The sequence below is a fragment of the Acipenser ruthenus genome, chromosome 27 (assembly GCF_902713425.1).
Source record: "Acipenser ruthenus chromosome 27, fAciRut3.2 maternal haplotype, whole genome shotgun sequence".
NCBI lineage: Eukaryota > Metazoa > Chordata > Actinopteri > Acipenseriformes > Acipenseridae > Acipenser > Acipenser ruthenus.
Window position 1 is genome coordinate 2,641,887 of NC_081215.1, and position 17,804 is coordinate 2,659,690.

At 38.9% G+C, this 17,804-nt stretch overlaps 1 protein-coding gene across 1 annotated transcript; it reads left to right on the forward strand.

Annotated features, from left to right (window-relative positions):
- The first annotated feature begins 10,905 nt into the window (after window positions 1-10,905).
- Window positions 10,906-13,057, forward strand: LOC131701863 (transmembrane protein 52-like). Its single transcript, XM_059002393.1, has 5 exons — window positions 10,906-11,122; window positions 11,216-11,259; window positions 11,376-11,420; window positions 11,520-11,695; window positions 11,979-13,057. The coding sequence occupies exons 1-5, from the start codon at window positions 11,072-11,074 to the stop codon at window positions 12,368-12,370; spliced, it is 708 nt and encodes a 235-aa protein (XP_058858376.1). The 5' UTR covers window positions 10,906-11,071; the 3' UTR covers window positions 12,371-13,057.
- Window positions 13,058-17,804: the final 4,747 nt, after the last annotated feature.

Here is a 17,804-nt window from a genome sequence, read left to right on the forward strand (position 1 = left end):
TGTTTGTATGCATTTGAAAATCAGGACCAATCCATGATTTGAGACTGATCTTGAGTGGAAAAGGTCCTCTGGCAAATGACCCCGAGCCAGGTAATAAAAACCAACCCCCAAATGGCAGAGCTGTCTAAAACCTTGTGACCCGCCCAGCTGAGTGTCATGTGTGTGAGTGGTTGTGTGAGGATGCCCTCAGTCACTATTCATGGTGAATTCTCTGACATAATGAAGTTTCTATCCCTAAGCCTGGAGAGTGTAGCTATGGTCTTATCTCCCGAGAGGCACTCTTGAGGTGGAGTCCAATAAAAGATAAGGTCCTTTTTTCATAGTCTTCCTGTTTAGGTATTAGACAAGAGGTGGGCATTATACAAGGGATGTAATCCAAGGCTAGATAAGGAAAGCCAACAAAAAGGAGCACACTTTATCGTTTAACCATTTTTACAACACTTAATAATATAATTCAAAGAATTTTAAACAAACTCCCACTGTGTCTTTACAAGGAACTCAACCCTGGTTCCTGCCCCATGTGGTCCAGGCAGGGGAGCGAGTCACTTAACCTCCTTGTGCTCCGTCTTTCAGGTGAGATGCAGTTGTAAGTGACTGCAGCTGATGCATAGTTCACACACCCTGTTCTCTGTAAGTCGCCTTGGATAAAGGCGTCTGCTAAATAAACAAACAATAATAATAACACGTACCGACCAGCACAACCTCTTTGAACTCTGGACCTTCATGCACAAGTACGGATGGGAGGGGAATGTTTTGCAAACCGTATACAGGTGGGAGTGGGTTTTGTGTTACCACATGCCTTGATTTGACCCTGTTAATCAACGCTAGACTTGACTGGGTTATGAAAAACAAACAGTGCTTTATTGTTATGCCATTTAATATGCTTTACCATACAGCTGTGCTTCGTAATGCTTACCTAGACTTTACCTTGCTTTTTTACACTTTGCCCTGCTTTTACTATGGGAAACAAGTTAAGGTGTGAACGGAAAAAAGTTTGGAAAGTATGTAGATTGAGCCAGCTGATAGTGATGAGAAACAGTAAAGCACAGTGAAAAATTAGGAATCATTATGACACAACACATTAAAGCATCTCAAGAAACAGGGAGGAAATCGTAAAGAATTTAAACCATGTGTCTGAAATGGCTGGCACGGAATGGAAGTTTCTACCTGTCCAGGTATCACTCTTCTTCAACAGCAGCTCTTGTATGCACCACGCTCCTGTGATTTGTAATACGAGACTAGACACCGCAAATAAAAGAAAGGCAGAACCTTCCACACCATGCAACAGCTGTTTTTAATTCTATAAAACTAGAAAGAACAACAACTCTGTAAAGGCTCTCACAAATCTGTTGTTTATGTTGTTTGTGTCTTTATGGGAAAAGGGGCATATGTTACGGTCTGGTGCCATGTGGCACAAATATTAGCAGGAATGCCAACCACCATGTCATTGTGGTGTGAGTTTCATATACAGTAAATGTGAAGGTGAATCAGGTATGATTCCTGGCAGGGTCTCTCTGAAACCACATTGCGTTGACTCGTGTAAAGTAATGGGATGAAGCAACCTTTGAAATATATTGGCTCAATCTCCTTATTTTAGTAACAGAATGATTTCAAACATCATAAATCAGTTCTAATCCCCAAATCATGTTCATTGTGTCATAGAACACACAGTGATCATTTTATATGTATGTTTTCACTCTCCTTGCAATATCAACCAGGCTGTTTTTATCCATTGACCAGCCCTGTAAAAAACATAATGTCCTGTCATTTTGCCAAGCTGATACAGGGGTCGGGGAACTCAATCGCAGTTCACATTAAGAATTTCGTGCCCTGATAACATGCTGGTCTGTGTAACAAAGGAAAGTTTATACACAGCTCCCTACTGCTACATGATTTCTTAATTAACAGTTGCAAGTTGCAGAGATATACTGTACAAAACTAAATGCATAATAAGGTTTTATACAAACTGATGCTGTAAGAAGGTCAAAACTGCACAAGCATGTATCAGTGGAGAATGATGCAGCCGTCACACATAAAAAAATATATTGACTAGGAATGAAAAAAGAAAAAGGTATTCTTGTTCAATTATTGTTTCAAGATTTCTGTGGATCTGAATGCCAGAACTAATAAATAAAAAGGACCATGCTACTGTCAAACATTAAAATACACTCACAACTTGTCCCTGAAGATACTGAGGTGAAATTACCTAGGAAATGCAAGTGTAAGAACATTTTAAAATGAAAATACATATGTGTCATATGTTTCTATCAAAACTGCACATTTGCACCAATGTCGTAAGCAGAAGCGAATAGTAAGCATGTTTTAAACTACAGCCACTTTAAAAATTAAATAAATAAATAACGTGTGTCGATCTAAACTAAGAATTAGTTCATTTTTGTCAGTTTTTTGTCAAATATATGGGAAAACTACAAAGCGGTATGTAATTCAATATGTTAACATAACATTATTAAGGTTTCATTCGACTTTATGAAGCAAAATGTTTTAATTATATAGGGGTAGGCAAAGCTTTTGGCCATAGCTGTAGTTTTCAAGTGACTCAGTGCTGTAAAATAATTTAAAACTCTATGACTTGATTTAGTCAGTCTTATGATAAAACCTTCCCTTATAAAAATGTACCACAGTCTTTCTGCATGGTATTTTCCATGAAGACCTGTTTGTACTACAATGCTTGCTCCAGTATCAGAATCCATATCAATTTCTTGCTCAGTTCCGGATGCTGATAGTAAACACACACAGTATATTTACTTCCTGCATCACTGAAACTGTAAGAGTATGTGGGGTTGTGTTTGAAAACCAAACAAACCAAACAAACCTAAAAATACCATCCGATTGGTTATACAATACTGCACTTAACAGAATGCCTTTCTCAATGTGACAATGCAGCCACTGCAAGACAGGTATCGCTGTGTTACACTGGCAATGCAATGGCCTCTTTGCCAAGGGCAGCATGGTGTTTCGCTGCATGCTGATGTGCGTTGGGTGGTGACTTTTCTTTTTGAATTGTGACACATCAGAAGATGCACTGCATTTTCAATGCCAATCTTTAACTGGGGTTTGTTATACGTGGCTTATAATTCATTTTAACAGGATCACAATCCAATTCAACTTTAGGACTGTAGATCGAGGGGAGATTTTGTATTACGCTTAGCAGACTATTGTATTGCTCAAAATGATTTCTTTGACCCTACCATGGCAATAGCACGGCAGGCTGGCTCTATGAAACAGGTAGGTATAAATCTGCCACTTGCAGAACTTGGGTGCTTTTCTTTTTTTAATATGATGTTGCTATGCCAACCGATCAAAATGCCTACAGGCACATATAAACCCAGTTTAGCAGCTTTAATGCCAAGAGCTATACCATGTGGCTATTTAACTATTTTGACATTTTCTAATTAAATTATTTAACATATTCATTTCAAAACGTTCTACAGCCCGCAGGAACCCAAAGACTATACCCGCATTTTTTTTAAAGCGTACCTGTACAAAAATGTGAATACAGGTGGGAAAACCGGTTTGATGTCCAAGATAACCTTTAAATAGCTTTTACGTAGTTGTTTACTGCATTTCTGCACTCCGCTATCTGATCATCTCCGGTTTCTCAGAGAGCTGCTGTGGTGTACTACCTAGAGGACGTCTTTGGAACTGCATGACATGGTTTCAGGTCAATGTGTCTGTCACCCTCAAGTTGTTTTTGAGACAATATTAAATCTCTCCTGCCAAAACAGCATGCGCCTGTGTGTGACATTCCAGGAGAGCTGACACAAGAGATGACGCAGGAAATGGTTAATGGTACTGGAGAGCCGGGTCGACGCACTCAACCTACAAATTGCTTTCAGCTTATATGCATGTTTTGTTGTCGGTTGGTAAGTTTCAGCTCAGCCTTGGACAAACACAGATCTCAGAGAATACTTTTTTTTTTAATTGTTTTGTACACCGTTTACAAAGTAAATGTATTGAAAATATATGTCCGATATATTTGATCAGCCCACATTATACTTAATGGATTTTTTTTTCCATTTCAGCGACGCCTTGTTTTGTTCTTTTAGACATTCTTCTTCAACCACGAATAAAAGCAAAATATACCAGCAAACACTTTGGGTGAAATTAGACTCCGAGCACAAGCAGCACATAAGTGACTTTTGCAAAGCAAAACACCAGAACTGGGAACAGTACGTGAAATATAGGACACTGTACACAAACATGGACCACGAGTAAGAGGGTGTTTATTCTGACTATATAGAACAGGAGGTTGTGTTTATTACAGCAGGTTGACTGGTTACTAATATAACAGGATCCATTCCAGATCATCAATACGGATGTTTAGGGTAAATGCTACAGGGGAAGATGGTAAAACAAAGTGAAAGGTAGAACTTCCCCTGCTCCCTGGAGCGTCATTAAAGGACAAATCCGATCCCTTATGGAACTCCGCGTGGTCCCGGAGACGCATTTGTTCAACGAGTGATGGAAATTCCATTTTGTTTATTCAAACACCATTGGTAGGTCGTGCATAACATTCGTCAGCTTTTTAGAATTACTAGAAGAAACTAAAATGTCAAGAACAAACGTTTCCACCCACGTCTGCTTGACCAAAGTTTTACTTGATATGCCTGCTATTGGTGCTGTAGAGTATGACTGAGCAGACTTTGAGTAATAGAAGTGTAGATAATACTGCACTGCATTAGACCTGAGTGCGTCTCAAATGACTGAGTCAGTGAATGACTATAGTCCTTGTCTGCAAGCACTGCACAGGTAGTGAGGTCATAGTGACAGTCTCCACAAGGCAACCTGCTGAGGTCATGCTTAGTATGCTGTTATTAACAGAATATGATAGGTAATACAGAACACATTTAACAAAGCCAGTGCTAAACCTTAATCTCTGAGGTATACATTACAGGTGTTAAGATTATTGAACCTTCATGCAACTATGACAGATTCCAGTCTGGTGTAGACAAAAGAGGTTGAGCACACCTGTGAATACAGAAACGCCTTGGCAATCCTTCAGACAGGAAATCCCATTCTTATTCTTTCTGAATAGAGAGCAGTGATCGACAGTACAGTCTTTTTACTGTCAGTTTTTCAAAGAAACTGAAAAAGACTTTGATAAGATGTTTTTAGCAGACACTTCTTCACACAGAGGGGTGAGAGTGTGGAGTGGCTTATCATGTTGCTGATGCTGAAAAAAATGGAATCCTTTAAGACTCAACTTGACATCAGCCAGTTAAAAGATGGAAAAAAGAAGGGTAGTTCTGCTCTGTAATGTCTTCCAGCCTTGTGATTAGCAAAATGCTTAGATGTCAAATTCTGAGCCTTTTGCAAACTGGCTGTGACTCTGCAGTTCAGTAGTTAGAGTTGCCACAGGTGATAATGACACCAAACACAGCCCTAGCAAATCCTTTCAAACAGTTAAATTATATGGCTCGGTTTGTGGTTTGGTTTCTAAATTTAGTTTCCATCAGACACTCTCAATCATGTGCAGTTTACTCGTAAATGGAAATCATTGTATTCATAACAACATTGTTTCTCTGTTTTTCTAGTTTCAGTCGCACACATTTCCCCCACAAGCTGTGGAACCAGTTTCAAGATATACAGTAGGCATGACTAGTGAAGCCCGCTGTGCTATAGTCATTCCAGCTCCAGTGGGTCATATTCTGGGCTGGTGTTTGCTTCTTGTTGGTAATACATGAAGTGAATGTGATAGAGAAAGGGGTTCACAGTTTGTATGCAGAAGAACCTTCTCCTAGAGGCTGGTGAGTTCATAATGTTAACGTCAGTATAAGACACGTACTCACCTCTCCACTACAGAGATTGCTCTTTAGTTGAATGGGGTTTGACTTCAAAGAGCCCGCCCAAGAAACACATGGGGGTAACAAAGGGGGGGAGGCTCTGGGAGAAGTCTTTGAGGTGCAGCCAATGAAGACTGCTCTGCCGGGGAGTTCTCTGAAGGGGGGCTCAAAAACAAAAAAAAACAAAAAAAGAAGGAAGCCTCTTTAGGAATTTCCTAACATATTCCTATCAAAGATTGCTTACTGACTTCTAACTTGCTTTTATTCTTTGAGAATCTCATCTTTACTGTTTTGGTTTTATACCGTTTTCAAGGTTAAACACTGTGGAGGGAAATAGGGTTCTGAAGTGAGTTTCACGACTCTAGTCCTGTTCACTTTGTCACCACTGCTGCAATAATTACTGTTCTAAGAGCGTGATCGTCACAAGACATGCTAACGACTCCCCCTTTCAGTGTCCGATTCCTTTCATGCAGATGAAGCCCAACAATGCCAATTATTCAGCTTGTTTGCATAACAATGGGTAAAGGAATGCCTGTCCAATTTTAATGACAACAGAGCACAGTTCAGATTAAAAAAAAAAAGCTTCAGAAATGCATAATAGCCAGATTTACTCTTGCAAAGTTTCGATCATTTATGAGTTTTGTGCATTTTAGTATTTATATTTGTTATAGTTTTAAAATATGCATTTAGATAGTACAGAACCTTGTTATTTCCATTTTTTACAGTCATTTTTCCAAAAAACTCAAAGACTTTTTGATCAGACATTGGAACTTCAGTGACAGCGGTAACGAGACCAAAGGTATTTGCAGAACAATAACCTGCTCGTTGTACTATACAAGTCTGTAAAAGGAGCTTCCATTCATTCTAGAGCCATTATTTGACCAGCTGAATTGTAGAAACACTCTTAGAACATAAGAACATAAGAAAAGTTTGGGAACTAGAAAAGGCCATTCAGCCTATCAAGTCTCGTCCCTTGTTAGCACACCATTCTCACCTACTGGGGAGGGGGCTGATTTTATTGTGTTGTTTGTACATTGTAATTGTTTTTTCTACATTGTAATAGTCTTTTTAAATTGTTTTCCAGGACCCCCTTGTAAATGAGGCATCATTCTCAATGGATCAGTCTCCTGGTTAAATAAATACATACAATAAAAACTAATAAAAGCACAGACTCTAGTATTTTTGTGGGGTGTTTCCAGTGCTAGATCTAAGTCACTTTTGTTTTATTATTTGAAGTGGAGGAACAGGTTTTTTTTTCCATTACCTAGTTTGTCTACAGAACAGTCACTTACCCAACTTGTTCACATCCACAGGACGCATTTGTAAAGCACCACTAAAAGAGAGTAATCATCATCTGTTGTAATTACAGAAATTGCTTATTTAGCATTGTTGGTCAGTGGAATACTTTCGCTACTGTCTCCTATAATCTTACTGCCATCTCAGGGATCTGTGTCTTTAAGATCTGATCCAACCCCAAACTCATCTTTTGTTGGATTTATACAACCCCCTAGTTATAACTGGAGGCTGGCAGGAATCACCTCTTGAATTTCGTTCTTTGAAAGGGAAAACCTGCAGGAACAGACACTAGTATCTAAATGACTGTACTTGAATAGTTTTTTGGAACAATGAAAGCTCAGCTTTTTGTTTTTTTTCTCCACAATGGCTTTGGTGTGAATGGCCCTCTAATACAGCTTCTTGGAACAATCCGATGGAAAAGTATATCTTCCAAAGAGCTACAGGTGAGTCACTTGGTTGGACTTCAGAAGAGGGAATTGTCAAACCTGCAGCAATCTGAACTGATCAAACGGATAGGAAGAGGAGACAAGCGTGATAGCATCGAAGAGTGAGGGAAGCACTAATAAAACATGATCCTGTGGGAACGCCAGAGCTGTGTCGCCAGCCACCCATGTCTGCTAGTCGGCTACCGTGGTCGGCCACACAGCAAGCAGTAAACAACATCCTGGGAGAATCCTGGAAAATCCAATAGCAAGTGAGGTCAGCTTGAGTCCTGCAGCTTGTGTTTCTGTGTGATTTTTTTTACTAGCAGCCTCTTCTTCCCATCACTGATAAGCATGATACAGACAAAAACGCACACAAGTCGATTTTCCTGTGGCTTCCTTTGAATTTCTAAGTGCTTGTTGAGAGATCAAATTAAACTAGGCTTTGGGATCATTCAAGTTTTTGGGACATTGTTTTATCTGGCATTTGACTTAGTCTTATGCATGCCCCTAGATCCCGGTAAAGCACAGTAAAAGCATATTATTAGCAGTGGGCAGCAGTGTGGAGTAGTGGTTAGGGCTCTGGACCCTTGACCAGAGGGTCGTGGGTTCAATCCCAGGTGGAAGACACTGCTGCTGTACCCTTGAGCAAGGTACTTTACCTAGATTGCTCCAGTAAAAATCCAACTGTATAAATGGGTAATTGTATGTAAAAATAATGTGATATCTTGTAACAATTGTAAGTCGCCCTGGATAAGGGCATCAGCTAAGAAATAAATAATAATAATGCTAAAAAATGTGAAGTCATTTATCTGCTTTACAAGGTCCTATTTCGATTAGCTGGCATCCAATCTCAATAATGCCACTAATACCAGCAATCCCAGACATTAAAACTAAATTTCAAAGACTGGTGTCTCACACTCATTTCTCAAATAAAACTGCTAGGGTTAATGTTTCCGGTATGACCTAATTCCATGGAAATACAAGGAAACAAAAAAAAAGATAGCTCTTGCAGTGATTTTCTCTTGGGTAATCTTAACTGTTTTAAGTGCATTCACACATGAGTCCACAGATACAGATTAGCACTATGGTTAATGTTTAACTCTGCGGCCATGAAGCATTGAAGTGCGACTGGATCCAGGAATGGGAATTTGAACTTCGGAGACAAACACCTGAACTGGAAATCAATGCAAGAATTGAGGCTTTCCTACAGTGGCCCATTGCGTCCCATTGCAGTTTTTATAGGGGCTTAAATAAACACACCAGAGCTTATTAGGACAGACCACCGTCTTTTTGTACAGCTAACGTACAATGAAAGCTCACAGTAAAACCTGGAATCTCTCACACTACTATGCAATGGGAGTCTGAAATCCTCCCCTGTACATTGACGGAATCGACATGCTTGAATGCCATTTAGATTTACTGTATGCCAGGTGATCAAAATAGACCAGTTTAGATGCTGTGGCACAGCACAGTGACGCACTTGCACAAGTAGTTGAATATTTCTCTAATCACAAGGCCCTAGAAATAGAAAACGTCAAGGTGGACTAACCTTGGGAGGGCTCCCTAGAAATGAAAGGGGAGTGAATGTATTAGATAGAGATTCCTGGATTTTGCAGTGACCTCTGGACAGCTTTGGTAACTACCAGGAAAGCTGGGCTATTAGAAAGCATTGCAGGATACTAATGCAATGAGGAAATGGATGGAAAGGAATGCTGGGTGGCAAGGGGAATTTTTTTGTACGTAAAGGCTGTCACTTTCCCCACAGCCTGTTTTAACACATCGTTTAAGCTTTGCTCTAAACAAACCCTGGGTGGGGAATAGCGAACTTTGTTGCTCCCAAGCCCTCTGGGGTGGAGTAACCTCAGTCCTTTTGCTAATTAGCTGCCACTCAGACACAGTACTTTCTCTCCAGCGAGAGCTTTTTCTACCCGGAGCTACCTGTTTATCGATCGGCCAGTACTCAGTTGTCAAGCCTCGTTTATATAGGTAATACCCTCAAGACAGAGCAGGTCGGGAGTACATTGCTATTTACAAATGAACTATTAACCTGACACAGGGGTTCACTTTGTCAGCCATGAGGCACACAGTAGCCCCCTGAAGAATGAATTTATTAAAATGGGTGTTTGAAAATGTGCTAGGTCATAGTCCAGAACCCCATGCAAAAAAAAAAAAATTAATAAATGCACCACAGCTAAAAGCAAACCAGCAGATTATATCAGTCTGTAAATATAAGTATGCTTAAATTGGCAACTGATGTATAAAATACACAATGTTTATAGGCAGGCAAAAACGAAAAGGTTACTTGCAGTCACTCCTTTTAAGATTTATAGATAGATAGATATTCATATATACTGTATGTGCCTGTGTTATTTGCTTGTACAAAGGTAGTTTAGCTAGTCCTAATGGGCTGCTAGTCTTTATAATGTAAATATACAGGCTGAGTCGTATCAGCCGAATAGAGTACTATGGTAACAAAAATTATAAATACTGGAATGGAAGTAAACAGAATGCCTCTGAGCCCAGTGACTGATGTATTGCGGTGAAGTAACGTTACAGTAAAAGTCAAACAAACAGCTGAAAACCCCATTGAAAGAATGGTGTCCTATTATTATAATAGGACATACTATAACATAATGTCAGTGCTACAGCCCATCTCCCTCTGCTGAACCTGGGCATATAAACCCTGAATGTACACATTACTGAGCAACAATACTGAATTAATTGACAGGTCTTTAAGACTGACGTGCTGGATTCAAACAAGCTAGCATACAGTAAGTTTAAATGAAAAAAAATATTTCATGAAAGGGGTGACCAAAATATTGAAGGAGTTCATTTTGAAAACTGCTTTTTTTTCTTGTGAGGACATGCTCCTTATTGCTTGGGCAACTTTTTATTGGAGAGGGTTTATTTGAGTGCAGCAGTAATTATATAAAACTAATTTTAATTGCATACAGCGCTATAGAAAAAAAAATCAACTCCCCTCCGAATAGCAGATTAGTATCTAATATATTCATTATTGTTGTTTTTATTGTCATTTACTAATAGTGATATTTGTATTAGTTGTTTAAGGATAGTCAGGCGTTTCCATTTGTCATGTGATTTGGTTTTCAACTCTTTTATGGTCATGTGACATTCCGAGCTTTTTTTGTCTTGTAGGAGCTATGAATTCGGTCAGCTTCTCTCACGGGAGAAACCTCATAAGTAAGGGGACTGACTGACTGCATCTTTCAGCTGTCGTGCATTTACCAAATGTGTTGCTTTTCTGTTTGTTTGTGAACCGTGTCCCCCCCTAGACAAGTGCCACTCTCTATACAATAAATAATGTAGAACACAGAATGCTTGCTTGGCTTCTGGTTCAGTTGCACAGGGACGCGTCATCGTTTAGAGGCGTGTGTTCTGAAAGAATGGGCGTGGCCATGTTTGTCAGGGCTACATAACATTTAAAAGGACGCGGCTGAACACTGGAAGAACCTTTGTTAACTTCATTTACATGCTGCTTTTTTTTCGCTCTGATAAAACCAATTTGGATGTAAAAACAACATAACCATGAACTCCATTGTGAACTGCAATCTTGTTTTAACAAGTGTGTTCCTCCAGGTGAGTGTCGTTCTTAGACAGCCTCGATATCCTCATTAAAACAGTCGAGATGTATAGCTGGTTAGACACTGTTTTTTTTTTTCTATTTTATAGGTATCTTTCACTACAGGCGATGAGGAATGTGAGGAGCATAACACGTAAGTTTTCTTACTGTGATATCGAGTACAGTTTATATAATTTACTTATGGCAAAAGGAATAACTAATATTCTACGCTGCACAGTATTTAAAACTTAACGTGTACCATTTTCATAGGTGTCAGAGTCAGGGCGTCAAATGGACTAATCTGTGGTATGTCTGGTAAGTTTATAATAATTCATACTTGAATACTACAGTTTATTACGTGTGCAAAAAAAAAAGTAATTTTGTCATATATAATATAAAACTTTTCCGCCTTAGGTTAATTCTGCTGGCAATCTTAGTACTCCTGCTGTGCGGCGTTATTGTCAGCTGCGTTAAGTTCTGCTGCAGGAAGGAAAAGCCGCCGGTGCAAACCTTGACAGAACTTCCCTGTGAAATCTCAGTCGTTGCCATGGACGACCAGAGCACCGTTCACAGCAGAAGCACCGTCGCATGTACGTTCCTTTCACTTTGATCTCAAACTACGCAACCTGAGTGCAGTTCTGTATATAAAAATAATCTATATGGACTAGTCTGTGCGTTTCTAATTGTGCAAAGCTGTCGACACAAACCGTGCCCATGATTACAATAGCAGCCCAATAGACTACCGACGTGCTGTGGGGAGGGATCCATAAGGAATTAAACTTTCTTTTCATAATACAAACATGAGTGGTTCGTTTTTAAGTTTGTAACGTGCTTTTAGTAGAAGGTTGTTAATAATGTGTTTTATTTTTTCAGCTTTTAACAGCGTGCAGCTCCCGCCTGACCGCTACGTGCCTTTTCCATTCGGCCAGGTGAACAAAGGCTTCGCGCCCCCGCCCTACAACCTGTACGCTTTGGAGATGCCTCCACCCTACGATGAAGCCTTGAAAATGTCAATTGACCCGCACGAAAACTCTCCGGGGAACCGGAAAGCCGATAACCGACCAAGCCAAGGACACGCAGGTGACTCGCACCTGCAGCCGCCGCCGCCGTCTTCAGAGGAAGAGCTGAACGTGTTAAATGCGCAGCGCCGCCCGCAAGAGCATTTCGACGAGGTTCAGCTGGACGATCCCCCGCGGTACGAGCTTCATGATATCAGCAGCCCCATATCCGAAGAAGATGAGAACGACTTGAATCGAGAACACTGACAGCTGGAACACCAAAAAAACAGCCTGGCCCTCTTCAAGCGCAACCAAATGCAACGGAAGGGAATGTACAAATTTACCATGACGCTGCTACTGCTCTGTTACGCTGCGTGGTGCAGTGAACGTAAGACCAGTTGTTTTACTTGTAAGTTTGAAACAGCAGTAAATAAGTTTCATTGTCAAAGACTGGTTTGTTGGCAGGTCACTGTCGACAATGAGAGCTATACGGAACCCCCGCTCTCCACGCTCTTGTCGTTTCAAAATGATTTGGAATGGCATAAATCGGTATCTTTTTAATGGAATTCAGCTGTGCTGGTGAATGGACTATACAGCAAAAAGCAGACAGACTCCACGGGTTATGCAATGGCTGTATCTACCACCGCCTGTAGGGTGTAACTGTTCAATGCACACACCCTTCTTTTGTTGTGAAAAAGGTGGGCATTTCTCCCACAGCTTGCTAGATTTTAATAATAACGTTGCCAAGTGCCGGAGTACTAATTAATGTCATGTATGTGGAAAACGCTGATGCTGCAGTACACTGAACAATAGCCTATGCATTTATACATGTTTTAATTAGCTTGTAGTTTAGCAGAAAATGAGACCTACAAGTGCAATGGTCTCCTTGTTTAAATACTGCGGAATTAAAATGCACCTGCTGTATTCAAATTAAACACGCATGGCCTACCTGTATATGAATGAGATTTTTTTTTTTTTTTGTAGTCCAGTATTTTTATAAATGATTTCATTGTACCTATTTGAATGTTACATTTAAGACTTTATATTGAGGTTTACAAGTTGTTTTTTTGTGTGTTTTGCAGAAAATGTCATTATTTTATTTGTATTTATATAAACCCAGGGGGTTAACAATAAAAATTGATTACTAAAACTGTTGTGATCTTTATGTAAATAACTGTTTCACATCAAATATGATTACATGCGGTAACAAGTAGGCTATAAAACGCAGTCAAGTAGACCAAACGTTTCGGCTAGTGTTTCTTAATGTTACACCTTTTAGAATTCTGGATCGTTAAATAAAAACAATTGTCAACATTTGGAAACTGTTCAGCGGGACGCTCGTCGGGGAGGGGTCATATGCATCATACACATGGGAGTCGCACGCAAAACACTCCTTATCATATAATAGACGTGCTAGGAAATCGGGACCATATAGGGACTGTTGGCATGTATGATTCATACAACCATTTCTACACATATAAAGCTAATTTAATAACAGGTGAACAGCCCTACGTTATCTTGCATCAATCTGAACATTTAACCAATGTGTGGAAATAAAGGACTGTACCTCAGGTAGTTCTTTTGTTAAAGCAGGTGGTGTTTTTTCTGCCCCCCCGTCCCATATTTGGTGTATTTATTATCTCTCCAGTCGTCATGGCAACACATTCAGCTGGAGTGAAACGTTGTATATAGTTAGGTATTCTGTTGTAATGCTGAGAACCCAAATGTTTAGCAATTAAACATAAACCCAATACAAAACGTAAAACTGATCTAAAAACTGGTTTCAAATCCGTCCCACAAGATTTGTTTCATTCTTGCCTATTTGGGTTACAGTGTAACGTTTCTATTAAAGATATGTACATACAAATAATCTGTGGGTGCCGAGTACTGCATGGGCCTTTTGGAACCCTTTTCAAATGACGTCACTGTGCGTTCAATACTGGAATGCTTTGATTGGAATACAGTGTATAAAATACATTCATGCTGTTTTGACTCCAAGGTTAGAGGTAATTCAAATGCTTGAATAACGTTCAATTTAAAGTACCTCAAGGTTACACATGTGTATTTTCTTTATTTGTATTATCCCAAAACGCGGATTCACATGATGCCAACTCTAATCTGATCTGATAGGCAGCTTCGTAATCAATAGTTCCATCTGTGTGCTTGTCAGCTCCCTTCATTATCTCTTCTCCACTGAGGAATCTAAAGCAATTAAAGATTTGGTCCTGGAGAAGATCATTCAAAATGCTGCAAAACACCATTCAAAAGAACAGATCAGGAATACAATAGTCATGCCTCATGTAGGCCACCAGATGTCACTATAACATAAGTAAAAAGGAACACTAAGCCAGAGTCTCTGACTGCATCTGAACAACTATAACTGTATTTCAATCTGAGTTGTAAAAGGGCTTCCCAATTCATTCTAAGCGGTTTGGTTTAAATAGCAACAAACATGCAATTCAGGAGGAGTTCTGATCAGATAAAAAATAAAAAATAATACAATTAAAAAAATTAAAAAACAAACATGATGAGTTTAGAACAGCTAAGGTTTCTTTTTTTTAATGGAACATAAAACATTTTCTTGCCAGTTTGTCTGTCTGTTGAAAGTGGTTCTAATAATCTTCCTTGCTTGTCCACATCCCCCAGTTCCCACTTGGTGGTGTTGATGCCTGTGAGGGTCCTGGGTGGGACACAGACAAGAACCCGGTATGGTTAAAACCATGAGCCTAGATAGAGGTTTACTTTGCCCAAGGTTAAGCCACTCAGAGCAAAATACAACCGGGAATCCCTAGCAGAGCTGCTGCATTGCCATTGAAGATCATCTGGTAATGATCAATTAAACCAATGCAAAATATATATATTTATAACCATACATCTAAACATGTTCATTTTTAACAGTGTGTTTTCTAGCTCAGAAGCAGCTCATAAGGATAGATGAGTTGGGTGTACTGTGAACTTATAAGAGAATATAATACCAGAGTCTTATAGGCTTTTCATTTTGATAGTAAACCCAGTTAAGGTGCAGCACCTTTGAGTATATGACGCTTCAGTGTTAACAATAATGTAAGATTTCCAAGTATCTGGCCTTCGTTCATCAGTCTTAAAGGATTTTAATAATACCTCAGCTCATTAAAGTTGTTCTTTGGCAAATAATGCTCCCAAAGCAACGATGTGCTTCATTATAACCATGCCATTCTTTAAACCAAAAGATATTAAACAATAGTTTAATATCTTCTACAATAGTCAGTATATAATGTATACATATTAAAATGGTAAGCTATTCTCGTGAAGGTAATTAGAAGATATATTAAATCATAAATAATACATGTTACTCACCATTTGCCAGATTGTTGGAGTCTAATATACAAATATCTAGCACTTCCACACTAAGTTTTTTTTTGTTTGTTTGTTTTTTATGTATAAGGTACTTTTGAAGCAGGTTCCTGTACAGTCAATTATTTTAAGTTCATGAATATTATTTTTTTCTATTGTTTTACAGCCTTATATATTAAGTCAGTTTTAGTGTATTGTATTTGTTGCATTAAACGGTATTATGCAGCATTAAACTGAATCCCGAGGTATTTAATAATAACAGAAACTGACACAGATAAAGTGCAGCTTATCAACAGCAGATGTCGCTAATGTTCTTACGTTAGCCAATAACTGCCGTCTTCTTTATGGGAAGCATGCTGTCAGCATTTTCAAGAGATAGAGAGAGATTATGCAAAATATGATTATCATATTATCTCTGAAGCCAGCTATATATATATATAAAAGTATGGTAATTATGAGCCTTAGCAGAGTCTAATGTAATTCTTTCATTTCTAGGGGATGTAGGTCATGTTTGAAATCACATCATGAGCTATGTGCATTAAAAATAAGTCATTGTAGAAATATCTTTCTAATTACACTTGGCTATACGTTAAGCATGTGGTTAAAATGAAGCCTGCATTACAGCATGTGTGTTTTTTTTTTCTTTGCTGTACCGTGTGACTGTGATCCTAAGCATGTTCTGACCTGATCTAGTTTAGCACTGATCTCATTATGACAATGCATAGATATTCAGTGTGGTATAGATGGGGATTGGTGGAGATGCTAACTCCCGAATGAACCTCCAGTTTGTCATATAGGCCAGTGGAAAAGGTGGTACACTTATAGGAACTTATAGGAATTTACCAGAGTGTCGTGCTTTACCATACCTATCAGTCATTTACTAATAATTGACATGTTCAACTGCACTTTCACAATGCAGTTAGGGTAGCCTGCTAATCGTAGAGTGCAGTTCCCTTGCTGATTTCTGATGTATCCTTCGTAATCAATAATCAATCATTAATTGCTGAGCAAACCTAGTGCAAAACCTTTTTATTGATTGTTGCGATGACCATTCTTTTTCCAATATCATGTCACAATGAAACTTGAGGTTTCTAGGAATCTCAACCCACTTGCAATCCAACCCGCCAAGCAAGCAATATTACAACTATAATATAAATACAATGTCATTGAATTTTGCTGCCAGCGTTTTACCTGGGTCTGTGAACTGAAGTTAGCTCAGAGAAGTAAATAGGCTACAAAGCCACTGTCACGGACAGTAATCCTTTACAAAATGATCTTTGATGGCAATACAGTGGCACCACACGGGGGCTTTTGTTATGCCAGAATAGGGGTCAGAATGGTAACAGTTTTGTATTTGACATACCAGTGGGATCACAGTTGGATCAGTTATTAAACTCTGGTAATCCTCTGTAATACCAATATCAAGACCTACTAAGTGTGTTTCCAGAATCTCCCTCCATATTGATTTGAAACAGTATTTCCTTTCGCCACTGGGAGGATAAACTCCCTGGCTTCTCCAGAACACTTTCTCCTGATTGCAAATGGATGAACCCTTTACAATATGAAACGATGCCCAAAGCCCTGCCGTACTATTTCATTATCGAAATGACAGTGCAAGAAAATGTTGAACGCGTTGTTTATTTTGTCGTTGTATAGCACACGCATGAGTGGATGTGGAATATAAATTATAGGATTAATATGAATCATGCAGTGATGTCTAGAGTTTTGCAATCACAGGGTGATAATATTAATACTTATGCAAACAGAGACCATTCTCAATTGTCAATCATTTATAAAGCCATCTAGTTAGGAAAACTTTACATGTAGGCCAAACACTCTCAAACTGTGACTGTAGCACATCCTGTTACCTACCAGTCAAAAGGCAACTTCTATAGTTTGCTAGGTGTGGCCAAAGTTGGCTTTTCCAGACCTGGTTTTTGTTCCAACCCTGATCTAAATTGTTTAATTGAGCCAATTATAACTCCATCCAGAACCTGACGTAGTTCATCATAGCATTTTACCTCTTAAACCTGGAGCGGAATATCCCTCCAGGACCAAGATTGGACACCCCTATACTAGACATTCAAGATGTACTCATCATAAATTGACCTGTTGAGATAACCATTTGCCTTTAATTCTTGGAGCTGTTACTGATTATGTGTAAGCTGTTATTTGCTATTAAAATAAAACCGATTTGTTTGTTTGTTTTCAATACATCAATTGATCATCTCTATAGATATAAATTAACCTCTTTATTATTTTTTCTAATAATCAAAGGCTGATATTAATATACTGTCATCAAATTGGTTTAGATTTTTTTCCTAAAAATACTGTTTTTCCATTGTTTTTTGGATCATTCCATGTCTGT